The sequence below is a fragment of the Mustela nivalis genome (genome assembly GCF_964662115.1).
Source record: "Mustela nivalis genome assembly, chromosome: 5".
NCBI classification, from domain to species: domain Eukaryota; kingdom Metazoa; phylum Chordata; class Mammalia; order Carnivora; family Mustelidae; genus Mustela; species Mustela nivalis.
This window is the reverse complement of record NC_139024.1, coordinates 139,335,926-139,363,644: the sequence shown is the minus strand read 5'-3', so window position 1 is coordinate 139,363,644 and position 27,719 is coordinate 139,335,926. Positions and strand designations below refer to the sequence as shown.

Below are 27,719 nucleotides of genomic sequence, written 5' to 3'. Positions count from 1 at the left end.
AAAATACGTGGGGTGGAAGAAAGTACATATTATAGTATTCCATTTATATGAATTCTGAAAAAGATACATCTAGTCAACAGCAACAAAAACCAGATCTCGGTTGCCTAGAGAAATTGGTAAAAGGGGTATATGAGAATTTTGGGGCATGATGGAAATGTTCTCTATCTTGATCACAGGGACGACTTCATCGGCTTGGGTCTAAGTTGGTCAAAATCAAATGAAACGTACACTTGAAATGGGTGCATTTTATTTTATATAAACAGTACCTCAATAAAGATGACTTACATAAAAGAAAATGACAGTATATTTTTAATTTTAATTAAAATCTACTTTTAATTACACAAGTGAAAAATGAATGCCTTTAAAAACTTAACATATTGTGGATAAAGCTGAAGTTTTCTCTGACCACCTCTCAATCCTGGTTTTCATTCCATATCTCTCCCATCCATACCTCCTTCCACAAATAATTATTGTTATGAGATTGGTATTGGTCCTTCTGAAGCTTTAAAAATATATTTACATACATACATGGTCACAGAAAATGTAAATATAACTTGTATACATTTTTCTGCAGTTAGCTATTTTCACTTAGCATTATGTTTCTGAGATCTATCCATGTTATTATAAAGTTTATTTCTTTTAAATCCAATATAGTAATCTATCACATGACTATACCATATTTTATTTAACCAGGCCATTCCCCTCCTGACAGATATTTAGGTGGTTTTTTCCCTACTATATTTCACCGGTGCAGTGGTTAAGTCGTAGTTACTGAGGTGGCCACAGGAATTATACATTGTGGTTCCAAGGGGCTGTTAACCTTAGCTATAAGGTCTCATTTTTAAAAATGAGAATGTGTTCGTATACTATTTATACAGTTTAAGTACTGACTTTAAAGAATTTTCTGATACATAAATTATCACAAAGAATGAAACAAAATCTGTAATAGGAAGCAATCATCTATTAAAATATAAGCAAAACAAAGTTAAAGGACGTAATAGTATACTCATGGTTTGAAACATAAGTACTTACAAAAAATTAATGATCTGAGCACTAAACAAGTCATATAAACATTCTTCTACTCAAAGAAATTGTAATTAAAATGCTGTCATACTGGTTATCATGACATAAGCATAATTAATACACGCACCAATACCTCATTATAGTTTTTGCTTTCTTCTTTTATGACTATGATGTCTTTCCCCATCCCTGAAATGACAGGAGTAGAAAAAAAGGTATTACAAATGATGGACATCTTAATATCAGAATTTTAAAATAGTGATTCACCAGTAATGTACTTCAGAACAAGTTAAAAGATACAGTCAGAACTAAAGAATACTTGTTTTAACTAAGTAAGCTCTACCCTCATTGTGGGGTTTGAAATCATGAGCCTGGAATCAAGAGTCACATGCTCTGCCAACTAAGACAAACAGATACACTAAACAGGAATTTCTTTTAAGAGTAAATATGGAAAGTGGATCATTAAAACTAAAGGACAAAATGGACATGGGGATAGGCAAAATAAGAATATTTTTAAACTGCATTTTAGAATTCTGCTTTAAAATTGACTTCGAATATATATATATATATATATATATATATATATATATATATATACACATACATATGTATGAGGACCAGAGAATTTATTCCAAATAAAATATTGAAGTCATAAAGTCATAGACGGAATTCAAAAATTGTCTGATATCCTTATGCTGGTTGCTATTCATTAAGACCAACCCTGTACTTTTGAGAAGTATTTCCCACTAATACTATTTAGACTTTAAATATATCCTCTCTAAAAGCAAATTATCTCATGTTTACATTTGAAGCTAATGTATTTAAGTCAATAAAAACTGTTCAGAGATGCCAAAAATTACTTCAATGGAAGAAGCATTAACAAACCAGAAAGTAGTAAAAGAGCGTAATAACTCTGATAATTAAGTTAATCTGTATATAATTATTAAAAAATATCATTCATTATATGAATCAAAGGGATTACTAAGGAAATATTTCATTTTTATAAGAGGACTAAATCACAGTCAGCTTTAAGCTTATGAACTGAAGGACAGTATCATGAACAAAATTATTAAATCAATAAGCATTACTAATTCATGATCACCAGTGGCCCTGGAGAGGGACAAGATACCATTTGAGAAGCTATTATTAGACAAATACTGTGCATATACTACTAAATCAGACATGGACTTGCCTTCAAGGAGCTCAGTCTACTAGGGAGAGTAATAACTTAAGTTCAATAAAAAATACGTGGTAGGCGGAATGCTGACAAAATCAGAGAGATTAGCTCTGCCTCAATGAGTGATAAGAGGTTTCATGGAAATGACTAAGCTGGGTCTTAAAAGACCAAGCAGGCTTTAAAAATAAAAATTAGGCAGCAGAGCCTGACACAGAAAGGCATAAATGTGGCACGTACAGATGAGAAACTATTTAAGCAATTCAGGCTAGCTAAAGCATAATTTCATGGGCTGGTGGCAAAAACAAAGATGGGTAGCCAAAAGCCCTGAAGCTGGTGGTCTTGTGAGCCATTCTAAACAATGTGGATTTTGCTCCTGAAGAGTTGTAAGAGTGAAAATTCACTCAGGCAGTAAAGCAGGGATGACTCCACATGGCACAAGGTTACAAATGGTTAGAACAATTACGAAAACCATTATTTCCCAGGTGGACAGGAGGGTGCACGTAAAGGTATCTTCAGGTAGAATTGATGGAAATGAGGAACTGACCAGATGGCGGGAATAAAAAAGGAGCAACTAAAATAACTCCATGATTTCTGGCTTAGGTGAATAGATGATGTCTGTCCCATTAACCAGAATAGGGAATGCTGGGGAAAGAGGTCAGTATGAGAAAGAGTTCTGACTAACACTGAGATCCATGCAGATGCCCTGTAAGCAGCTGGACTACTGGAATAGATTGCAAGTGATATAAATTTATTATTTTACCATTAGTTCCTAACTTTCCAGTTGTCAAAATTCTATCAGTGATATTAACAAGGACAAAACTGACTTGATATTAAAGCTTGGATCTTCTCTCTGACCCTAGAGACCCTTTAACTCAAGAATTAGCAGGAGAAAGAAATGACAAGAAAAAGGAGGAAGGAGCAGAAAAAAAAGATCTAGGCAAACACCTAATTTATAGAGTTAACTTCCTACATACCTTCCTACCTAGACAACTTCCCTATGTCCTTGCTAGGAAACAAGGAGTAAAAGAGGGAAACCCATATCGAATCAGGCATACAGAGAACTATGCCACCAGAGCTATGGTTACTTGAACTAAAATCAAATGATAAGAATTCTCACGAATAACTTACTCTCCTTACTGTAATTTACTCTTACAACTCATTTTTTCAACATTGTCTACAACAAAAGGATCTATTTACCTTTCAAGAGTAAACAATTCAACATCAGATGATGCAGTGTTAAGACTTACCTGTCCTTCCTTCTTCTCGAGTCCCAGTTTTTATCCTTATCTTTATTTCTTTTCCGTTTATGTGGGCTCCTACTCCGATCCTTTCTATGTCGTGAATACTCAGCATCCAAGTAACTTCCACCAGACTGCCGGGAATCTACTGAAGCTGATCGTCTTTCTTCATTCCTGAAACAGAGAACAGTTAGTTTTAACCACTAGTCTCCACCAAACACACACAGACCCACTAACTTAAAGTTGAATACTCTGTATCAGAACAATGATTGAGTCAATATAAATAGGTATAACCTTACATTCTATATGAGAGGGCAAGGAAATATAGCCCTTGTGTTTTATGTCTTTTCTATCTCACTAATATATATGTCTCTACAAAACTGTCAAAGAGCTATGTCAACAGAAAAACTCTGGTATAATAATCTTGAGCAATGACAACATGGAACAATTTCAGCATTTTAATGAATTATGATGTGCTATTATTAATGGTCTTGGAAAGGCTAAAATTTAGTTAAATAATTATAATGTAACAGATTAAAAAGAGAGTATTTTCACCAGTAAACACCATGACATACTTTTCAGCATCATCCTCCGCTCTTTGCTCTTCTTGCCAATGACTACTGAGTTCTTCCATGTGCACATTTATGACATCCCGAATCACCTGAGGGGAGAGAAGCACCCAATTTCAGATAAGAAAGGTTTTTCAAAAAATTATACAAAGCTAGAAAAATCACTATTAACAATCAGAATGGACTATGGGACATAAGCAGTTTAGAGAACATAAAAAAGTCAATGGTCAAATTGGAATATGAATGGTAGATGAAAGTACTGTAATTATTGATAAACTCACTAGTTGACCACCATATTATGATTATGTTAGGAAAACTATCCCTGTTCTTAAGAAGTATATACTAGGGGCGCCTGGGTGGCTCAGTGGTTAAAGCCTCTGCCTTCAGCTCAGGTCATGATCCCAGAGCCCTGGATCAAGCCCCACATCAGGCTCTCTGCTCAGTAGGAAGCCTGCTTTCTACAACTGCCCTCACCTGCCTCTCTGCCTACCAGTGATCTCTGTCAAATAAATAAACAAAACCTTTAAAAAAAAAAAAAAAAAAAAGAAGTACATACTAAGTATTTAGTGACAAATGATCAAGGGATAACTTCCTCTCAAATAGTTTAGAAAAAAAATAATGTACAGTTACAGATCAAAAGAGAAAAACGTACAGAGTACAAATGACAAGCAAATGGGACAAAATGTTAACAACAGGTGATCTGGGTAAAGGATATTCAGGAGTTCTTTACACTATTTTTAGTTTTGCAACTTATTTGTATATTTGATATTATTTACAATTAAAATTTTTTTTAATTTTATAATTAAGTCAAGATGACCGATAAAATACAAAACATCTCAGTCACTTCACAGATACTTTCCTAACAGACTATACAAACCCCTAATTTCTCAGAACAACTTGCAAGTTTCTTCTTTCCTATTTATCCATGCAAACAACAAGCATAGGGCTGGTCACCTGGGAGCACAGATGAAACTAAAATAGCTTACACTTCCCTCATGCCTACTGAGGAAGTGTTTTAAGAAGGTACGGGGGAGGGACACCTCGGTGGCTCAGTGGGTTAAAACCTCTGCCTTCAGCTCAGATCATGATCCCAGAGTCCTGGATCAAGCCCCGAGTCAGGCTCTCTGCTTGGCAGGGAGCCTGCTTCCCTTCCTCTCTCTCTGCCTACTTGTGATCTCTGTCTGTCAAATGAATAAATAAAATCTTTAAAAAAAAAAAAAAAAGAAGAAGGTATAGGGGGAAAAAAAGAAGGTACAGGGGATAACTAAATTTAAATTTAAAAAGGGGGGGGGGCGCCTGGGTGGCTCAGTGGTTTGGGCTGCTGCCTTCGGCTCGGGTCATGATCTCAGGGTCCTGGGATCAAGCCCTGCACCTGGCTCCCTGCTCCGCAGGAAGCCTGCTTCCCTCTCTCTCTCTCTCTCTCTCTGCCTGCCTCTCTGCCTACTTGTGATCGCTGTCTGTCAAATAAATAAATAAAATCTTTTAATAAATATAAAATAAAATAAAATAAAATAAAATAAAAAAATTTAAAAAGGGGTGGGAGGACGCCTGGGTAGCTCAGTCAGTTAAGCATCTGCCTTCAGTCAGGTCATGATCCCAGGGTCCTGGGGAGTTGGCTTCTCCTTCTACCCCTTCCTCACCCCCACCGCCGGTCATGATCTCTTGCAGACAGATAGACAGACAGACAGAAGGTACAGGGGACAATGGGCAATCTCAAAGGCACACACTATATAGTCACTATATAGTGGGAAAGTTTCTCTCCACTTTAAAGAAACTTTCAATGGCTCCCAAAGTAAAATGGAACAATGTCCAAAATCCTTAATAGAGCCTCTGAAGCCTTTCATGATTTTACTACATCACGTAATTGAAACCAGCCTTATTTCTTACTGCATAGTTCAGAAACCCTAAGCTCTAGGCACCTTGGATTACTGATGGGTCTCTGGAAAACTCCTGCTCTTTTATATTTTTAGGAACACTAGCCTTTTGACCTGGAATATCCCTACCCACGAGTTCCCCTCCTCTACCACACTCTCTTGTGAAAATCTAAGACATGTAACATGAGTCACACACACACCCCTAAATTCCCACTCCCAGCTCTAGCACTTCCAGAGTAGCGCAACATGACTCCAGACTAGTAGTAGCTCTACATGAGCTCCTCGAGGCTCGAATGTTACTGGATAGTTTCCAGGTTCAGCACACAGGAAAGAGCCTATGAACAGACATGTTTTACCATTCCTGCTTCTCCCTTTCCTTCGACTGCTATCTTCTCTATAAAGCTGGTATACCAGCTTATTTTCAGAAAACATATAAAGATGGTATACCAATCTAATATTTTAAAAGAAGAATTGCTATTTTCTCCCACATACTTTGATCTCACTTTATCACTTAATGCAATCTGTATTTTGAAAGAAGTTTCACTTGTTAAACTATACTAAGCTTCTGCTGGGTGGGGGCTGTGTGCCATTTATCTTTACCTACCCAACAGCAGTGTTATGCATACTGAGTACAGGCAGCAATAATTTTTTTTTTCTAAAATCTAACAAAGTTTAGGTTCTAATCCAAAGCAAACAAAAATTTTAGATGATATGAATGAACTAGGAGGTAAAATGTTGACAAAGCCATGACCAAAAATATGATAAATCACTGAAAGATTTGTAAACACTGAAGTTTTTACAGATGAAAGGTATTTCACATCTGCTTCCAAAATTATCAATGTGGAGGAAGGGGAGAATGGGAGGTAGTAAGTGAGAATATAAATAAAATGACAAAGTCATATGTTGATAATTGTTGAGGCTGAGTGACAGGGACAAAAGGGTTCATAAGACTATTGCAGTCACTTTAGTCTATGTTTGAGTATTTCCATAACAAAAAGCTAATATACAATTGTGAAGAACACTAGTAACAACATTTTCACTTGATTACAAGGTAATGAGACTGGAGAAGAAACACAGATGAACCACCAAGTACTTGAGGGACTGTAAGAATACTTAGGCTGTATGACATGATCTCAGGCCTCCACTGGAACAGATAAGCCTAGAACATGTATATTAATTGTAAAAGGAACAGCAGAAGATTTAAATACCAAGCTATGGGGTACAGAGAGCATAACAGCAATCAACCAGGGAAGGAGCACCTCATGGTGACAGTGGACCTTAAACTTTTCGAGATTTAAAAGAGCAACAACAAAGAGCATTTCAGGTGAGCTAACAACTTGTTATCCTGACACAAAGGAAAGAGTAAATGTGTGTAATCAGATATAGTTTAAGAGACACTCTTGACTAGAGCAAAAGAAAATATTCAGTAAAATGAGGCCAGATTTGTGGACAGTCTTAGAAATCATAGAAAGAAGTAAGAAATAAGAAATAATGTGGTAAGAATTTAGAGATTCAATGAGGAAATTATTTGTAGAGTCTGGGTAAGGTAAGTCATGTACCAAAAAATTCACCAGCTCTATCCACTAAAGAAACTCTGAAAATAAGTCTAGATCTATATCAAGAGATTAAAGTATAAATAATTTATGCCAGACATTTTTTAAGCCCAAATACTTAACAGAGTACACAAAAGCATGCTAAAACTTCTGTAAGGAAAACAGAAAGTCTATTTGTTGACCAATTTCTGTGTCCACATGCATTCTCAATCAATTCGTGTAACAATCCTACGAAGTCTACATAAAATGTTTAAAATGAAAATTACTGACACTTAAAATGTTCAAATAAGCTGTTCAAGTCAAACAGGCAATGATAAACAGTAGGATCAAAACTCTAACACAGGTCTAAAGCCAAAATCTATGCTTTTATTGTGATATGCTACTTTCTCAAAAGTTGGTATTTTTTTAAGATTGTACAGCCTCTTCACATAAGATTTTTGTACCCTGAAAAGCCTTTCCCTGGCACAGTGGATCTGAAAGGAATGGAGCAAATACAAATCAGGTGTGGCTGTCTTGAAGATACTTCTTTCAGAGAACCTCTAAGGAACTGTGGAAACCCATAGAGCAGACTTACATAACTAAGGGAAATTTCTGTTCTCAACAAAGCTCTGAAAGAGTATGTAAAACTTACCTCCGTATATGATTTCTTGGTTATGTGAACATTCTTAGCTCTATAGGACTGGCGTCTTCTTTTATAATCTCTCACTTCTGCCAGGATTTCAAGGTAAGATTTTGGACTTTTTCGACTATTATCTAATAAAAGAATAAAATAAATTACATCTTTGGAAGCTTTTAAATTCTTATGAATTAGCAGGAAGAAAGACTACAATCCCATACTTCAACATGTTTCCATGCATCTAAAAACATCCCCAAAATTTCCATATTATAGAAATAGGCTGTTTTATATTATTCCTTTTTCTCTAGCCATTAGTTGAAGCTAAGACCGTTAAAGTACAAAGATTAAAGGACAAGCACAGCTGTAACAATTTTATAGAAGGAAGGTACGCTTAATATAAAAGTCAGAGAGCAAAATTTCGCACACTGAGTAAACATTTTAACATATATGTGAATATCAAATAATGCAAAACCATCCTATTTCTATTCAAAGTGGTCTGACAACTAAATCTTAGTAACACACAAAGAATGAAATGACTATTAAGAAATATAAAACATGGTATTCATCTCAAACCTTGATTGACTTTGGCAGCCAAGTCTACAAACAGATCACTGTCATTTTCAATAATCTGTGAATCAGAGCGCTTTTTCTTCGTCTCCTCCACTACGAAATCATAGAGGGCAAGACGATCAGCTTGGGTCAGATCACAAACACACCGTTTGTGATTCAGAGGAACTTCAACAGGTAACGAAGAATAAATCCCTAAAGTAAAAATAAAGCCACAAGAATAAACAATACATGAAGCATGAATATGTTATGGACATAAAATCTACTCCTTATCTTTAAACATGCGCTGTAATAATGCAACATTAACACAACTGTTTTCATAGTAATCCCTTAATATACAAAATATTCATCTATGTGATAAATGGTAAATAGTAACTTTATCCTCAATGCTATATCCCCAGTAAAGATGTATGTGGATTCTTTGCTATTCTCTTTAACAATGCTAGGACAGATCCCATGAAGGCAGGCAGTAATAACCATGAGATAATTTGCTCATAAAACTTCCTGGGTAACAATTTTAGAAGGCTACCAATACTATAAAAGTAGATATTAACCTTCTTTCTGTTTATATGCTTTTCCCCATAAAAGGGGGGGAAATGTAGTACACATTGTAGTCCTTCTGAAAATAAATTATGGAAGTACGAAAAATGTGTAAAAAATGTCTTTTTATATGAGGCATCATGTTAGGTGTTCCATATTCAAAATATATCCCAACTGTACAATGATTCAGAGTGAAGGACCAAAACACAATCACTTAAGTAGCAGAAATCCCAAACTTCCCCAGACCAGAGAATGACAGATTAAACTAAAACCAAACTTTTAATTTTCTAAAGAAGCATATTGGCATAACCAAATTCATTTTAAAAAGTTAACAGGAGTGCCCCCCACAATAGTCACAGAACTTTCTAAAATCTGTTCATTAATGAAAGAAAGTAAATACAATACCTTGATATGATGTATTAAACATTGAAGAAAATTTTTGAGATTCAAATTTTCTCAAAGAAATAAAAAAATTGTAACTGTAAATAAAGCAATTGTTTTAAAACAATTCTTTCTAGCCTTCATTATTCACTGATGAAAACAATGAACAGGAGCTACTAATGTTTCCCAAGTTACCCTAAAGTAATAACTCTGGTTCATAGAACAAGGTAAGATCAGTAGCTCTTCCCAGTACTTTTATCTGATAAAGCCTAACCTCATTGACTTCCTAAGTAAAGAGGCAAAAGATAAATTAAAATAAGAGCAAACTATGAACTAAGAACTACAACACACAAAAAAAGAGGTGACTTTACATGTGTCTACAAATTAAGAGGAGTGCTACATTGAATATGAGTTTGTGAATAGCCATGGATAACAATACATGGTCATTTGTATTAGTCAAAGGGTTCTGAATTAGTGGAGAAGGGTTTCCTTTCAAGTTGATCAATTTCACTCTAATTCTGGTAGACACTTGGAAAAGCCTTTTTATGCAGTTAAGTGTTAAAACATTTAACTTTGTACTATAAAACTGACTTAGCTTTGATAAGCCTAATTCTTTTGAATATAGGCTATAAAAAACTGGAAGAAAAATACAAAGATTAGAAAATACTGATATATTATAAACAAGCTCCACATAAACCTTTGCCTGTTACTTTTAGACAAAGAAATATAATTTCCTCCTTAAAATATACTGGAGTCATCTTTATTCATCTGAAATTTCTGTATGGTGAAGATGGATACTTAAATTCCTTGAAATTCAACTAAAATTCCAAAGATTATAATATTGTGACAGTGGTTAAGATAAAGTTTAGAAATTTGAGTGATACTTTTAAAAGGATATCATCTGCAAAAAGGATACTGCATATCTTTAAATAAGGAGTATATTCAGGTTCCTAATTCCTCTTTATACTCACCCCAATTACTGAAAAAGAAAAAGTACAGGAAAAGTTAAACAACAGACTGCATTCAAATCATTGAGAACATATAGATATTTCTGACCAAAAAAAAAAAAAGGAAAACACAAATAAGCTTACATTTCCATAAAAAGTAAATTTTCAAATATAAGCTTCTGTAGATTTAGAAGTATATCTGAATGTGCTGTAACCATATTTAATTCTATGATCCTCTATTTTTGTAGTAGCTTTTTAAAAAATTGTGGTAAATACACATTACATACAATGTACCATTTAAGAATTTTTAAGTGTACAGCTTAGTGGCATTAAATACATTACACTGTTTTGCAACCATCACCTCTATCCATCTCCAGAACTTTTTTGTCACCCAAACTAAAACTCTAATCTAGCTTTTTAATAACTCTAATTCTTGTTTTACCACCTTTGCCACGACAGAGCATCTTAAACATGTGACATATAATACTAAATATTCATAAAAAGTACTGGTTCAAAGCTACAAATTCAGAATTTTACAGAGAATTCATACAGAGTCAATTTCCAAATATCACAGAAAAAGAAATTAAGGCCTACAAGAAGTAAAATGACTTGCCCAATTCTCACAAGTGGTAGGAACAGATTAGGCCTAATCAGTTACTTAGGTCTCTTGAGGGTTCTTTTAGTATAATGCACTACTTTGTCTTCAAATCATGGTCATGATCTTCAAAGTATGGCCATGATTCAAATATATGTCATGAAACTGAAGTACAGCAAATAATAATGAAGGAAAAAGATAAACTACTAAATATAAAATGACTGTTTATGATTAAAATTAGCATCCTGGTTATAAAATTAACAAAGGTAATTATATCTGAAAATAAGTAAGTAGAGCTAATGGTTGTTTCAAGCTTTCACAAAGGTAAATGAACTTGGAATTCTATACACTGGTGGAGACCTAGTATGAGTGATAAAATGGAAATATAAATATAACTCATCAAAAAACATATAATTTAGTATGTGACAAACAAAATATTAATTAAATGGGAAAATGTAAAATTGCTCGTATTAGTCATTCTTCCTTCAAAGTAAATAAATTAGCAAGATATTAGGAGATTCTGTTCTTAGCTATTAGATTTTAAAATCTCTTAACACACAAGTGGGCCACAAAAATAAGGTCTATTGAGAAACAGTAGAACTCTATACAATATGAAAAAAAATTTTTAAAAGAGGATCATATCATATAACAAAATTCTTAAGTTAAATCTTAATTTAAGAGAGTGCCAAAACAAAAGTTCCTCTTAACTTTCTACTGAAGGAACTACTTATTCAAAGTAATTCTTCGCTTTTGTAAAGAACTAAACTCAAGGTCCAAATCTACCTTATTACTTAGTCTTATTAATTAAAAAATTTGAGAATATTCTCTAAATTACACAAATACATAAAATTCTCAACCATTTCATTATCTAAAAAAAATCACTTTCTGTACATTAATGTGCTTAGAAATTAAATTGCTTACACATAAGCAGCCAATTATTAGAGCCTGGGCTAGTTTAGCATTCATTATTTCCATTACCCTAAACAACACTACAAGATAGTTTCATACCAGAGACAAGAAGACAAAACCTCAAAAAAGCTGTCATTTGTACCAGGCCAAGAAACTAGTTTCTTTAAAGCAGGCTTACACAAACCAGAATAAACAAAGAACAGTGCTAATAATAGCAAGCAGTGAGTAGGTACAGATTTAAAGTTTGTGGTATTCTACTTAATTATAACAGACATAATAAATAATGAATATATTTGAGCAGTGATTCCTAGTCCATAAATTTCACTTAAATGCAATTTCTATCAGAAAACAGAATAACTCAGTTCAGAATATGTACCAAATCCAAAACTTGGTTCTCAATCCAGCGCAGCCATTAGTAAGCCTTGCGATCATCTAGCAAAGGAGTGTTAATCTATTTCTTCACCTAATAGGAGGGGAAAGTAGTTGTCCAGCTTATGTAAGTGTGTTATGAAGAGAAATGAATACATGAAAGAACTATAAAGAATCTCTTTTAAAAAAACTAAAGTATTGATAGTCTTCAGAATGAACACACAAGAACTTTCTTACTCCTCTCAGAAAGGGTGTGTCTCCTCAACAAAGACACTGGATTAGATGATCTCCCAGTTCTCTTTCAACTACAAAATACATCTAGTAAATCTACCTAACTAGTTAGGTCAAAAAAGGCCTCAAACTATTAACCCCTCCAAAAATCAATAGCAAAAATCTTCTACATTTTTCTGGCTCATTAACTAAACAGGAGGAGGGGGCAGAACAATAATAGGAGCCCAAAAAAGGACTGACTGATCACAGCTCAGTAATCTTTTCAAATAAGAGCCAAATGTCTCCCTCAACGAAAACAACAACAACAACACAGAATTTAGCACAAAGTACATAAAAATGGGACCTTTAAAACAGGAAATATAGCAAAGATTATTCTGTCTGTAGTATGGAACCACTGTAATGCGCACTAATGGTAAGACAGCTCCTCCTGAAGCCACAGTACAACTTGGGAAAAGATGAAGTCCAGATACTGGTTTAGAACAATGGGTAGAGACTGAATTTCAACAAGGGAGAAACAAATCCTAACTCTGGACTAATTTAATGAATAGAATTCAGCTAGAAAGAATAACGAGAGGAGGAAAAAAAGGTAAGATGTCCAGAGAAAGCTACCTTCAGAAGGTTCAAGGACAACTCGGAAGTCCTTGTAAGACAAGCAAAGTCATGCTTTGGCTACATGTTATACCCAGGTTCAGAAATCTATTAACACTATTTACTCATCTATTAAATCTATTAAACTCTATTAGTAAATAAATCTATTAACCCTATTAACATTCCAGTGGCTTGTTTTTTCTTTTCATTTCCTAAAAGCTCATACTTAAAAATTCTAACCTGTTCTCTGCTGAAGTTAAGTCCCAGGCAGAAACTCTTAACCCAGCTCCAAAGCTGTGTATGAAGGGATCCACAAACTTTCTGACACTATGTAAAACTTTGTGTTTGGGCTTTATTTGAAGGGCCAGCTATGAAGACGGCTCTCTCTTAACATAAGCCTGTCCTTTTACACTGCATTTCAACATTCTTATATTTAACAATTGACTAATTCTCAAGAGAAAGAGCAAATCTCAGGGTAAGACGCTCTCAATGCAATTTAGTTACCTAGTAATCATAATAAAAATTATCTACAAGGTAATCTCACCTATCGGGTGATTCCAAAGCATGAATCCCTAGCTAAGACACTAGCTAAATACTTTGCCGTTTTGAGCAGAAAATATCTACCAAATGAAGCTGACACTAAATACACTGATATAATATTAAATATAAAATGTAACTTTCCCCATGCAACTGTTTCCACAAGATTTTTATTTGCTTATGGGACAAAAATAGTTTAAATCATTAATTAGCTCAAACTATGATGCCACTTACTTTGATTATAACCATCACCATCTTTTCCAACTGCAGTTCTAGCTTGTTTAATTATCTGGAATTGTGAGTCCTTATCTGTCAAAAAAGCACCCATAAACACAGTATGAATCATCAGTGTCCACAATCATATTATTAACTTGTTTCCAATCCAAGCTCTTTGGGCACACTGACAAATCTCCAGAATCTGAAAAGTAAAAAAACCTACACTGCTGCCTAGGTAATCTGAATGCAGAAATTTTTCAGACCTAGCTAGAAACCAATAAGCAACTAGATTTCAGGCAGTCTAGAAAACATTACCATCGGCATACTGTAGTAGCTGCTGCAAATTTTAGCAACCAGTAACAGCTACCATTTTTTTAATCCTGCTAAGTGTCAGGAAGTATTCTAAGCATTTTACGTATACTACAACATTTAATCAGCGCAAAGGTGCATTATCATCATCCCATTTCATGGAGAAATTCAGGCAACAAAAAGCTGTAATTACTTGCTGAAAGTCGCAAATCTACCAGTGATAAAACCAGGAGCTGAAGCAGGGCATTCGATTCTAGAGTCTGGAATTTTAACCACCGCATATGCTGTGAACACTTGGAACACATTTCCAGCCTCCGTTTGCAAACTGTGTTGTGTGGCCAGATTTTTGTTATATCCAAGAAGGAAGGTACCTGTCTTACTGCACAAAGCTTTGAAGGGTTTTCACTGCCTATTAATATAAGCCTGGTCTCTAAATTCCAGATTAAGCAAACTAGTTTCACTACACATTAATTAATCTTACATTCTCTTAAAGTATGAAGTGTCCTTAATCACAAGCATACTTATAAAGAGTCCATTCTTCTGATAATTCAAAAATGAAATATCAATGCCTATACTATCTTTAATATAATCTATTAAATTAATACTTACTCAAAGTAATTGAAGGTATCTTCACATTCTCATAGAAAAAATCAGAATTATACATTTGATCCTAAACAATAAAAACAAAGAAGTTAGTATTTGTAACCAATAATTGCCTATTTTAAGATTTGACATGAACAAACAAGAGATTACTATCATTTCAGTATTTCTTACAAAAATTAGCAGTTAGGCAAATACCATTCTACCCCACAAGTGACTAGTATTTATGTCAGAACACTTCACACTATACCCACAAAATCTTCTGAATTTATTCATGCATGAATTACATGACATATACATAATAAATATATGGTACCTCTTCTTCTTTGGTATAGCCCAGTTTCCTCAATCTACAAGACTCCATGTGCTTTGCTAAAGATGATTTAGGCATGTGATGATTGGAATCATAGGGACATATCACAACTTCATCCTATAAAAAAGAGAAAGAAACATTTAAGACTTATTTATTGGAGAGAAAGAGAGAGAGAGAGAAAGACAGCACGTGTGTGGGTCAGGGGGAGAGAATCTCAAGTGAACTCCCTGCTGAGCCCTGAACCCAGGTGGGGCTGGATCCCACGACCCATGAGATCCTGACCTGAAGCAAAACCTAGAGTCGGACACTTAACCAACTGAGCCACCCAGGCACCCCATCGGAATACAATATTCAAATGATTAAATCATTAAATGTTTACTACTTGATCAAGTAGTGCTATCCATTTATCTCCTCTTCTGGAGGCTTCTTTCCCAACCCCAGTGTGATGTATGTGCATATTTAAAAAAACAAAAAACAAAAAATTTCTCTCTCTCTCCTTTGTAGCCCCCTCTCCACCTCTCCAAAGCCCAAGTTTAAAAGATTTGCTTACAAACTACCAGTCAGTAGGTCACTAACAATCTTCTTACTAAAGAAGATGTGTCAAAGAACATGTCAGACTCTTTAAAATATTTTAACTCTTTGAAGGTCACAATCCAATTGCCCATTTCTGTCACCCAGATACAGTCTTCATGTTCTACCTCTCTAGTTCTTCTACTTGGTCTTCTCTAAAGATGTCTTCCTTGTTCTACCTGTACCCCTTTAAATGTTGGTGTTTCATGTAAGTCAAACTAGTGACGTTTTGCCATTTGATATACACTTACTGGAAAATCTCATGGCTTTAATTTTCACTATAGAGTAATGGCTCCCGAAATCTAGATTTTTAGACCTTGTTTTTCTTTTAAGTATCTTATACTAAAAACACTAACAACTCAATATAACAGAAATAAATTCATCATAGTCCTGGTCTCCAAACCCCAAACCCATTCCTCTTCTGTCTCCCAGTTTCCTCATGCAGAAAGCCATCTCCTCTTCCTCGTCATTGACATCTAATCAATACCCAGCCCTTTTCACCCCTAAGTAACTCTGAAATCCCTCCACAAAATCCATCCTCACTGTTACTTCCCCACTTCAGGACATCAACATTGTTCTGGATTACAACAGCCATTGCCTAACTGCTTTGCTTCCAGACCTGTTGTCCTTCTCATTCTCCGCACTGTGGCTACTCTGAATCCCAGGTCCGTATGAACTTGGTCAAGGTATTTTACCTTTCTTTGCCTCAGCTTCCTCACTTATAATATTGGAAAAACTTTTCTCACAGAGCTATTGTGAAGATTAAATAAATTATACATGGGTTTATACATATAGAGCAATCAAACAGGGCCTGGTACATAGCAAGTGTTCCAATGTAAGCAATTACGAGTTTATTAAAAGGCAAATATGGTATTGTCTGGCTTAAGACACTTCCATGCTTCCCCACTGCCCTCATTTAAACAACAACAGCAACAAAAACCCAGATTCTTTAATACAGCTGACACAGGACCTTTAAGATCTGGATCCTTCCCACCATCATTCTTCTCTACAGTCTATGCTTAGCTATCCTTAACCACCTTGGGTTTCCTGATCTTCTCTGGACTTCCCTACCACTGACACTTTCTCTGTGCTTCCCTAGCTATTCTGCACACTTCAATCAGCTTAGAATTCACTTTATCCAGGAAACCTGTAATGTCCTACCCCAGCCTATAATAAACAGCTATTCCACCTTCATAGACTTTATCACATTGTAATGTAGGCTGATTTCTCTAGATTTCCCCTCACTATGACCACACAGTAAGCTCTATGATAGAACCTGCGACTGCTCTTCGCTAAACTTCAGTATTAAAACCCTCTAGCAGAGGGGCGTCTGGGAGGCTGAGTGGGTTAAAGCCTCTGCCTGAAGCTCAGGTCATGATCCCAGGGTCCTGGAATTGAGCCCCGCATGGGGCTCTCTGCTCAGTGGGGAGCCGGCTTCCTCCTCTCTTTCTGCCTGCTTCTCCACCTACTTGTGATCTCTGTCTGTCAAAATAAATAAATAAACTTAAAAAAAAAAAAAACCCCTCCAGCAGAAAAGTGAGGCTTCGTTAACTCTGCAGACTATCCCAGGAATGATGAATGTCACCTAACAGGATTTTTAAACTAGTCACTCTCTTGAATATCAGACGTTAGTTCTGTAGCATTTAGATGTACACTCAGAGTTATTTATCATAATTTTGGAATTTTATAAAGACGTTTTAGAGAGGCAGCATAGCAATTAAACAGAGATTCTCAGGAGCCAGAATGCCTGGGTTCAAAATCCCAATTGCTATTTACTAGCAGTGTGTCCTTACCACTTCTCTGGGTTTGTTTTCTCATCTGTAAAATGTGGCTAACAGTACTCACAGGGTAATTATAACTATTAAACGAAGTAACTAAGGTACAGTAAACGGCATAAGCAAAGTGCTATTTAAGTGTTCATCCAAGAAATTTCCGGCTAGTAGGATGCTGAGTAAACAGTGTTAAGTAAGAGCATGGAAGGACCCACTCAATGGAATTCACAGCTTCAAACATCACTCTAAACAAATTTTAAAAATTTCCACGACGCCTTTAATACAATAAATGTGAATTGCCTGTGTATAGGTCAAACACGCCTTAGGTGTCTTTATGGAATCAGTCATGTAATTGAAAGCTGGGAGAAATTATTACAGCGTGATGAACCCAGAAAGAGCACTGGAGATCATGAATGATCGCAAACTGAAGCGCTTCTTCTCCTCCCACCCCAAAACAGAAACAAACAAACAATCAGGATTGTTCACTTTTATACACCTACCTACATTTTTTAAGGCAATTCTAATGTTCAAAAGAGTTGCTCGTCACCATCTCTTAGTGATACCCTCTAATAATCCTAGCATCGATGCTGTCCCATCAGAAGTGCAGAATTTTAAGGCAGAAAAGGGGGAAGTGAACTCCCAAGCTCTCCGGACCCCAAATCTGGTGCAACTGCGGCATCCATGTGACACATGACAAAGCAAACGGGCAACACCTCCGCCGGCGGCACTCCGAGGGCCGATTCCCGTATTTTCTGGATAAACCCTAGACCTGCCACCCCTCCTCACCCACCGCATTTCCACCCTCTCCTTGAACCGAAGTTCCGCAGGAGCGCCGCACCGGCGACCCGCGCAGAGCGCTCCGAAGGCGCCCACGCGCCCCACCCGAGGCCCGCAGGCGTCAAGGGCGCTCCAGGCCCGGTCCCGGGCGCCCACCACGGCTCTGCGGACCGGAGGGGTCTCCCACGCGGATTCCTTCCCCCGCAGAGGACACCGCAGGCTCAGGGCCCCCCAAAGGACCCGGGGCTCAAGCCCGCCTCACCTGTGCCGCCTCCTCCCCGGGGTCCAGCCGATCCAGGCTCCAGCCCAGGGACGCCGTCACCTCCTCCAGCCTCCGGCAGCAGCTCTCCACGAACTCGCTAAGCTCCAGCTGTAGCCGCCGCCGCTCCTCCACTGGGGGCGGCTCGCCCTCCATGGCCGCACCCGACCCGCCAGAAGGAAGCAGTCGAACTGCCGGCGCCGCGCGCGGGCCTCTGGGAACTGTGGGCGGGACCAGGCTGCCACGTGATTGGAACCGCCTATAGAGAGAGGCCCGGGAAGGGCGGAGCTGTCATTTTGAGCGGTGTTCCCAGGGGTCTTCCGTGTCTTCCAGGAGTTGCAGCTGGTGCAACTGCTCCCCGGTACGTTCGAGCCCGGGCTTCCCTGAACTGCATTCCCTCCCGCCCCCAGAACTTTTAAGAAATGGTTTACATCGCCCTTGCCTCAGCTGCTGCTAAGATGCTCGGTCCTTCCGTTGAAGCTAGATCCCTCGCTGCAATTGAGATTAGGTCTTCATTTCAAACAGCGACAAGCACCCGCTTGGAGCAGCTCCCGCCGGCCGCTTTCCGCGCACCGTGGCCTCCACCTCGGAGTTTGCCTGCATCTCTTTGGCCCTCATGCTGCACGAGGATGAGGTGGCGGTCACGGAGGATAAGATCAATGCTCTTAGTAAATGCTGAACCTTTCTGGCCAGGCTTCTTTGGAAAGGCCCTGGCCGGTGGTCGCATTGGGAGCCTCATCTCAATGTAGGGGCTGGTGGACCTGCCCCAGCGGCTCACGCTGCACCAGCCAAGGTCCTGCCCTGTCCACCAGTGTCTGCCGCTGCTGAGAAAAAACGGGAAGCAAAGAAAGAAGAGCCCAATGAGTCTCATGATGGCATGGGCTTTGGTCTTTTTGACTAAACGTCTTTAAACAGGTTCAATAAAAAGCTGAGCTTAAAAAAAAAAAATAGTTTGTATCTACAGAAAAGTTTAAAGAGTATTTGCATGGCCATCCTCCAGCTCATTAATTGTTAACATTTACCCACGTTTGCGTACTCTCTCTTTCTCTCTCCACAAACCACAGCCCCACATACTATTTTTCAAGAATTTGAAAGTCAGTTGCAGCTGCTTCAACCCCCAAATACGTCTGCATGCATCTCATAAGAATAAGGACATTGTCCTACATAACTGCCATACATGGTCAAATCTGAGAGAACTAATAGTTTCATATCATCCTATGTTCAGTTTATATTCAAATTTTCCCAGTTGTCCCCTGAGTTCCTTTTATATCCATTTCTTTATGAGTTTTTTCAACCCATGAGCTGTAATGGGCTGTTGTCTCTTTTAAGCTAGAACATCTGCCCACCCTCCTTTTCAAATTAAGTCACTGAATTTTGTCAGGAGCTACAGCCAGTTGTCTTGTAGAATGTTTCTCTTTCTGAACTTACAACATTTTCCCCCTTAGGACTAGGTTTTGTTCAAGCATTTTTGCAAGATGTGTGTGACCTTATTATACCTCATACAGAACACATATCATAAATGTTCCTATTAGTAATGCTAAATTTGATCATTAGGTAAAGGTAGATGGTTACATCACTCCACCGTAGGCCATTTCCCTCTGAGGGATGATACTCTGAGGCCATATGAATGTCCTGTCCCCAACAAACTCACAATCCTTCAGTGAACCTGTCGTTACGTTAGGGGTCATAATTGATGATTCTCTGATACTGTCATGGCTTCTATATTTGTTAACTGGCATCCCTACCATACATTCACTTTCTTGTTCATTATCGAATCAAAAGATTTGATTTTTTAAAAATTTTTTGTGTATTTATTTGACAGAAAGAGGGAGAAAGCACAAGCAGGAAGAGCAGCAGGCAGAGGGAGAGGAAGAAACAGGCTCCACACCCAGTAGGAAGCCCGATACACGGTTCCATCTCAGGACCCTGGGATAATGACCCAAGCCAAAGGCAGATGCTTAACCAACTGAACCACCCAGACACCTTTTGACCTTGACTAATTTTGATTTGCTTCACTACAGTGTGCCTGCACAGATGAATATGTATGTGGGGTTCCCTGCTCAGTAAGAAGCCTCCTTCTCCCTCTCCTGCTCCCCCTGCTTGTGCTGTCAAATAAATCATTTAAAAAAATTAGCCAAGGTCAAGGATGTCCTCTCTTCAGGACACAGCCTATCTCACCTCAGAGCTTAATGACAACTTGGGCAAAAGCCTGGGGGTATACTCTTTCAACCTGAAGAACTGCTTTACACTGATGTTTAATTTTTTTTTTTTTTTTTTTTTTACTTTTTAAAGATTTTATTTATTTGACAGAGAGAAAGAGAGTACAAGCAGGGGGAGTGCAGAGGGAGAAGCAGGCTCCCCACCGAGCAGGGAAACCGAAGTGGGGCTCGATCCCAAGACCCTGGGACCATGACCTGAGCTGAAGGCAAATGTTTAGCCAATTGAGCCACCCAGGTGCCCCTTATTAATCTGTTTAATCACCATTTTTCCAGGGAGAACTTCTGACCCATTCTAGATTAGGCCCCTATTATAGGCTGAATTGTGTGCTATCCCCACCCCCATCCCAGTACATACACTGGAGCCCTAACCTCCAGTGTGACTATATTTGGACATAGGGACTATATAGAGGTAATTAAAGTTGAATGAGGTAATAAAGATGGGGCTCTAATGTGATAAAACTAAAGCCCTTCTAAGATAAGGAAGACATACAGGAGCTCCTTCCCTGCCCCTTACTGCCTACCACCCAGAAAGAGAGCTTTCACCAGCAACCAACCTTCTAGCTTCTGAAACTATGAGAAAATGAATTTAAGTCACATAGTCTGTGGCATCTTGTTGTGGCAGCCCAAGCTGACTGATACAGCTTCCTAGCTCTAGCCTGAAGATCTTCCTTCATTTTGCTCAACACAGCATTTACCACAAATCTCCCTCTCCCTTTTATATTACGAGGGCTATTTTTGCACCATGTGTTTCTACCATGGGATTCATAGCTTCTGGCACAATGTGTAGCACACAGAGCTTAATACTTACTGAATGAAGTTAATTACAAGTCCTCCAGCTTGGGAAGGGAGCAAGGAGAAGAACAGGAGGTAAGTAAGACAAGGAGGAAATGAATGCTGTTTTTCACCCAAAGTCCCCAAAGCCCCCAAGATTTTAAGTACTATCTTACATATGATCTTTTTTGTTCTTCACAATTAGCAACTCATTTGTTTTCCTATTTTCTCACCTATACTATAAAATGTTTGAGTCAAGTAGAGAAAGTAAATTACCATATGGTTTCACTTACTTGTGGAGCACAAGGAATAACATGGAGAATATTAGGAGAAGGAAGGGAAAAGTGAATTGGGGGGAAACTCGGAGGAGGAGATGAACCATGAGAGATTGTAGATTCTGAGAAACAAACTGAGGGTTTTGGAAGGGAGGGGGATGGGAGGTTGGTGAGCCTGGTGGTGGGTATTAAGGAGGGCACGTGTTGCATGGAGCACTGGGTGTTATACGTAAACAATGAATCTTGGAACACTGCATCAGAAACTAATGACATACTATATGGTGACTAACATAACAATACCAAAATGTTTGAGTATATTAATACATACTGCTGATATAGGAAAGTTGTCCCTCTGATTGCTTTATATGTGTCTCCTGTCCCCACCCAGACTGCAAATGTCTTGAAGTCGGGTGGCTCGTAAATTCTGTTGAATCCTCATAGTACCTAGCCTAATCCTAGACGTAGTAAGTATTCAGAAAGGTCGTGTTGATTTAACGACAAATGTCTGAATTTCAAAAGTTTCTCTTTGATACAGAGAAAAGGTTTATATCTCACTGTCCTTCAACAGAGAGTCAAGAACTCTTCAGGACTTGTTTTTATAGATTCGATGACAATTCTTTCCTCTTAGGGGACAAAATGAAACCCCATGTATTTGGAAAATACCCGAATGGAATCTGAGCCACTTCATTTTTTTTTAATGGGATTATGGTGACTTTTGCCCATGCTCCTTAGAACTTATTGTCTAGAATAAACAAGAACGGGGCATTGATCTGTGACTTGACCTCTGTACACTGCTGGCACACAACAGGCACTTGAGAGATGTTGAATAAACTACAAAAGACCAGCTTCCCGCAAGAATTCAGAACTAAAATAGTTTTGTTCATTGGTCTTTTTTAAAAATCTTTCTTTTAAAATATTTATTTATTTATTTATTTATTTGCCAGAGAGAGAGAGAGAGAGCATAAGTAGGCAAAGCGGCAGACAGAGGGAGAGGCTCCCCACTGAGCAGGGAGCCAGATATGGGACTCGATCCCAGGACCCTAGGATCATGACCTGACCTGAAGGCAGCTGTTTAACCAACCTAGCCACCCAGGTGCCCTAATGGTGTTTCTTAATAGGTATTTAGTAAACAGAGGGTTTTAGAAATAATTTAACATAATTAATAGAAAGATGCTGATAAATACCTTGGGTGTACAGACATATGAAATCAAAACTCAAAAACTTCAAAAGTCTAAAAGTTTATTGCCAGAATAGCAAACTTCATAAAGACACCTTTTTAAAGTACATAGTAAATGACGAGCAAAATAAACAGAAAACTTTGGCCAAAGAGAAGCAAAGATTGCTGCTATCATGCACGTATAGTCAAATTAATGCCAAACCAAACGGGTGCATTTAAGAGCATATAGGTTACACAATCCACAATCTAAAACTAAAGGAGACTTGTTCCAAAATGTTTGGGTTTGCGGTGGAGTATTCTAGGGAGAATGGGAGGGGTAATTTTCTCCTAATACAGAAAAATGGAAGCATTTAGATGAAACAGAATGAGGACTAAAATAACCATTATCAGCGTAATTCATCTCCAAGAACAGAAATACATACTATAGGCTAAAAGAGTACAAGCATCGATCAAAAATCTAAACACGGAAGGAACAAACTCTAGATTCAATTTGTGCTATCCTTACAACTGATTACCATGTCATACGTACTACACTCAGCATATTACGTACTTCGGGTGAGCTAAGAAGATAAAAAGCCAGAACAGCCTTTACTACTTGATTTCAACCAGGGTTATATCTCAGAATCACAGAAAGTTCTATCACTATACTGCAAGCACTAGGTCTTCTTCTAGTAAAGTATTTAATAAAGTGAGCATTCACGTAAACGAACCCAAGAAAATAGCAAGTAACTGACTACTAGTGCCCAATAGAGCTACTGCTGAAGGAGTAGGAGTAAGAGTAGGAGGAATTCCCGGTCGCATCAAAGCTTCCTCTCCGGGACCCACTGCGGGAACCAGAGCGAGAGCCGGAGCGGGATCCAGAGCGAGAGCCGGAGCGGGATCCAGAGCGGGAGCCTGGGGCAGAAGACATGTTATAGGGGCTAGGCAAGCCCTTAGATGAAACAGAGGCAGCCTCCAGAAGGCGAAGGCCAGTGATATCTTCCACCATGGAGCGATTCATAGCATCCTTATAGGATATTTTTAATTTGGTTTTGGGGCAGGTCAGGATTTTGGCGTAGCTGCTGGTGTCCTGCAGCCTCTGAGCGGCTCTGCCGTCGATGAACCCCTTCCTGATGGCTTCTTCCGTGCTTATCCTCCCATGCACTTCCGGGTCAACAAGGCCCCCAGTGAGGTACTGGAACTCCAGGAAGCGCTGACCTGCCTCGTAGGGGAGCCATTTTTCTTTGACTGCCTCTGCGGCTGACATCTTCTTCTTTCCCTTCACACCTTCAAAGCCGATGAAGGCTTTCTGAGCTGGCTTCAGCCTGGTGGCCATATCTTGGTCGATCAGGCCCTGGGAGACTGCGTCCTGAAGTGATAGCTTCTGACCGCTGGTTGGGTGGATGATGCCGCCCGTGCAGGCCTGCGCCTCCAGAAGCCTCTGACCCGTGATGCTGTCGACGATACCCCGCTCGATTCCTTCCGTGATGGAGATCTTCTCCAAGTTTTCTGTGTCAAAGATGGCTGCAATGGGGCTCGATTCTTCCAGCGGGTCAGACAGAGAGCTGCTCCGGATGGTTATGTTCCTGACACTGGAAACGGTGGAAATCTTACTCACTGACTCATGTCGGGAGTTGCTGAAAACCTCATCGCTGACACCACCCCCTATCCCACTGCTGTTGCCGACACCGTTTTTCAAGGAGATCATATCAGCAAACTGAGTGAGGCTGAGGCTGCCGGATCGGTACTGATCGAAGAACTTCCTGTCAATGAGGCCCTTGTCAATGGCGTCTTGGATATCATACTGACTGCCTGTCTTCCTGTCGACCAGGACCACCCTGGTGGAGCCGTCGGATCCAGTGATGGTTATTTCTTCCCACTCACACTCCTGCTCACACAGTTCTCTGAAGGTTTCATAATCTATCAGGCCCTTCTTGTAGGCTTCCTGAACGGACATCTCCTTGTTGGTCTCTGGGTCAACAATGACCACTCTACGCTTCCTCAGAGTGTTCTTCTGTGACGTCTGCACCTCCTTCTTCTTCTCCTTCAGAGGCAGGAGACAGAGCCCTGTCTCCTCATCCTTGATACACCGTTCTTTCAGCTGCAGATACGTAAGATTCTCTTCGGTGTTGGGGTCAAAAAACCCTTTCGTATCGTCACTTGGATCTGACAGAATCTCACTGAGCTCCTCATTAAAGTAGCCCCTCTTGTACGCCATGTCAACGGGCAAACGATGGCTCTCCTTCGGGTCGATGATGCCGCCCGTCGCAATCTGTGCTTCCAATAAACGGATGCCGTGGCCCTTTTCAATGAGTTCCTTGTTCATGGCTTGGAACAAAGAGATGATGTTTCCCGTTTCGGGATCATTGTACCCAGTGACGGCTCGTTCTGCAGACAGGAGCTTCTCTTTGAACTCAATTCCCACCAGGCCTCTTTTGTAGGCTTCCTCCACCGGTAACCGCAAGTTGCTGACAGGATCCACTATAAAGCCAGTGGCTGCTTGGGCTTCCAGCAACTCCAGGGCAGTACCAGGTCGGACCAAGCCAATCTTCATGGCCTCATAAATGCCAAGCTTCTGCTTCGTGGTCTCATTGTATATGCCTGCTATGCAACTTGAACCCTGAAGGAAGTCTTTAATTCTCTCACCAACCTCATCATAGGAAATCTGACCTGATTCCAGTTCGTTTACAGTGGATGGTCTCAGTATACCGGAATCCACCAGCTCAGAGACGGTCACCTGTTGTCTGATTCCTTGGAAGGACATACTTCTCTTCTGCACCGACAGCAAGAGCAGCCCCGTGTGTGGTTCGATTCTGCAGCGTTCCCTCAGCTGCATGTAACTGACTTTCTTTTTGGTGACTGGATCCACAAAGTTTTTCTGACTATCTCGGGGATCATTCAGGGACCGATACAAATCTCTGTCAATCAGCCCACGGGCCAACGCTACATCCTTTGGCAAAAAGACACTATTCACGGGGTCCACCACACCCCCCGAAGCAATCTGGGCTTCCAGCAGGCGCATTCCGGTCTCTCTGTCGATCAGGTTTTTCTTGATGGCTTCCGAAACAGAGACCGTCTTGCCGGAGAACGGGTCGTCAAAACCAGTGATGGCTTTCTCTGCTGTGTATATCTGCTGGCGGTCATCGAAGTCGATGAGGTCCCGAGCGATGGCGTTGTCCACAGTCAGCTTCTCGTTCCTGTGGGGGTCGATTATACCGCCTGTAGCTGCCTGGGCCTCCAGGAGCATGACTGTGGATTCTGGGGTGATTAACTTCTTCCTCTTGGCCTCCACCAGGGAATACTTCTCCTTCGGGGAAGCAGATGCTCCGGCGATGGCTCCCGCACCCCGAAGGAAAGGTTGGATTTCAGAGGCAACCTCCTCCACGGACTTCTTCCCCTTCAACAGTTTGTCCAAGGTTGTTTTGTCAATCAGTTGGCACTCGTAGAGCTGCATGGCCGTCACCTTCTTCCTCAGTCCATCGAACACCAGCTTGGAGGAGTCGACGGTCCACTCGTACTCAGTCTGGGTCTCCCGGTGGGAGCCGTAGGGACGCTGCTTGAGCCTGTCAATCTCCCTCTGAAGGCGGGAGCGCTCTGTTTCCAGCTGCGACTGCGTCTCCCTGGTGGAGTCCTCCAGCTTGCGCCTGTACCGCTCCTCGATCCTCTTGATCTCGGCCTGCAGTCTCTCGATCTCGCTCCGGAAGCTGTTCTTCTCCCTCTCGCTCTTTTCTCTCTCCGACTCGATCTTCCTAATGGTCTCTTCCTTGCGGGAGTACTGGGTTTTCCACTGGTTGAGGTCATTCTGGATCTGCTGCTTCTCGCACTCCAGGCGCTGCTTCAGCCTGCTTTCCGCCTCCAGCGCTGTTTTCAGGCGGTTGAGCTCATCCTCCAGCCTCTGCAGCCGGCTCTTGTCCTGCTCCAGAACTTTGATCTTCACCAGAAGGCTCTCCCTTTCCTGCACCACCTGAGTGCACTGGTTCTTGGATTCCTGAATCCTGTTCGATGCCTGCAATTTAAAAAGAGAGAAATGGGAAGAAATAATGTTGTGATTGTATCATATGGTGATCATAATTCAATCTATTTCCTACATTAAAAAAAAAAACTTGTTTACTTATTTTCCCTTCCTCTGTGTTCCCTGGATATACTGCTATTTTATATTATAAATTCACAAAAAATAAATTCCGTAAATATAGGGTGCCACTTTGATAAATGGCTTCATACTTACTATTGTTTTAGAAGGAACTAGGAGAAGCTGTAGACCTCTCTTGTTCTTAACAGGAATTACGGTTTGAAAAAATATAGGGGGTTTTGTTTCCCGGTCATCGCACCTGCTAACACCTACATCCCACCTGTTACATCTACACTAACATATTTAATAAAGCAAAATAAATCTACGGACGTATGCACACCCCACACCCAGCCCCACACAAATATTGTCTACAGAAGCCAATCATATTAGAACTTAAAGAAGGTATTTGTAAATTAGGGGTTAAAAGAAGAAAAGGCAAAGAAAAAGAAACATATTAGGGTGGTGATCAAAATAGATTTGAATAATGATCAAAAGAGAATTGGATGATGCATGCAGAAAAAGCACATAAGCAAAAAAGAAAAGGTGATTTTTAAGCCCCTTTAATATGGCTTTTATCAGAAACCTTCATGAAAAATGCAGGTTAGAGCTCATTAAGTGAAGAGCTATCTTCTAGAAAATAGAGTGGACCGTTCAGAAGACAAACTCTGGCTGTTACACCCCTGCTAATGTTCGAAAGGCATG

At 39.4% G+C, this 27,719-nt stretch overlaps 2 protein-coding genes and 1 pseudogene across 5 annotated transcripts in view; 1 reads left to right on the top strand and 2 right to left on the bottom strand.

Annotated features, from left to right (window-relative positions):
* Positions 1-230: 230 nt before the first annotated feature.
* Positions 231-18,757, bottom strand: SNRNP48 (small nuclear ribonucleoprotein U11/U12 subunit 48). The gene is made up of 9 exons (XM_082730398.1): positions 18,531-18,757; positions 15,153-15,266; positions 14,846-14,906; positions 13,946-14,020; positions 8,621-8,809; positions 8,063-8,184; positions 4,011-4,096; positions 3,445-3,609; positions 231-1,209 (listed from the first exon to the last, which is right to left on the bottom strand). The coding sequence occupies exons 1-9, from the start codon at positions 18,681-18,683 to the stop codon at positions 1,161-1,163; spliced, it is 1,014 nt and encodes a 337-aa protein (XP_082586524.1). The 5' UTR covers positions 18,684-18,757; the 3' UTR covers positions 231-1,160.
* On the top strand, positions 18,682-19,434 carry LOC309864169 (large ribosomal subunit protein P1 pseudogene; annotated as a pseudogene). The gene is made up of 2 exons: positions 18,682-18,750; positions 19,036-19,434. The product of its transcript is annotated as a large ribosomal subunit protein P1 pseudogene (transcript).
* A 3,580-nt stretch (positions 19,435-23,014) lies between these two features.
* DSP (desmoplakin) overlaps positions 23,015-27,719 on the bottom strand; it is a gene marked incomplete at its 5' end in the record, with an annotated part of 45,541 nt that continues 40,836 nt past the window's right edge. For all 3 annotated transcript variants that reach the window (XM_082729824.1, XM_082729826.1, XM_082729825.1), the window contains one exon: positions 23,015-26,954. In XM_082729824.1, the coding sequence (XP_082585950.1) occupies positions 23,706-26,954 (3,249 nt within the window). In that variant the 3' untranslated portion in view covers positions 23,015-23,705. The remainder of the gene's footprint in view (positions 26,955-27,719) is intronic.

Bases quoted from the DNA above. Each gene is read 5' to 3' on its own strand.
- SNRNP48 (XM_082730398.1), bottom strand. From the start codon at position 18,683: ATGGAGGGCGAGCCGCCCCCAGTGGAGGAGCGGCGGCGGCTACAGCTG. The intron at 14,021-14,845 runs GTAAGTATTAAT...CTTTTTTGACAG, and splicing joins GATACCTTCAATTACTTTGA to ATAAGGACTCACAATTCCAG. The intron at 4,097-8,062 runs GTAAGTTTTACA...CTCTCCCCTCAG, and splicing joins CCAAGAAATCATATACGGAG to GTGATTCGGGATGTCATAAA.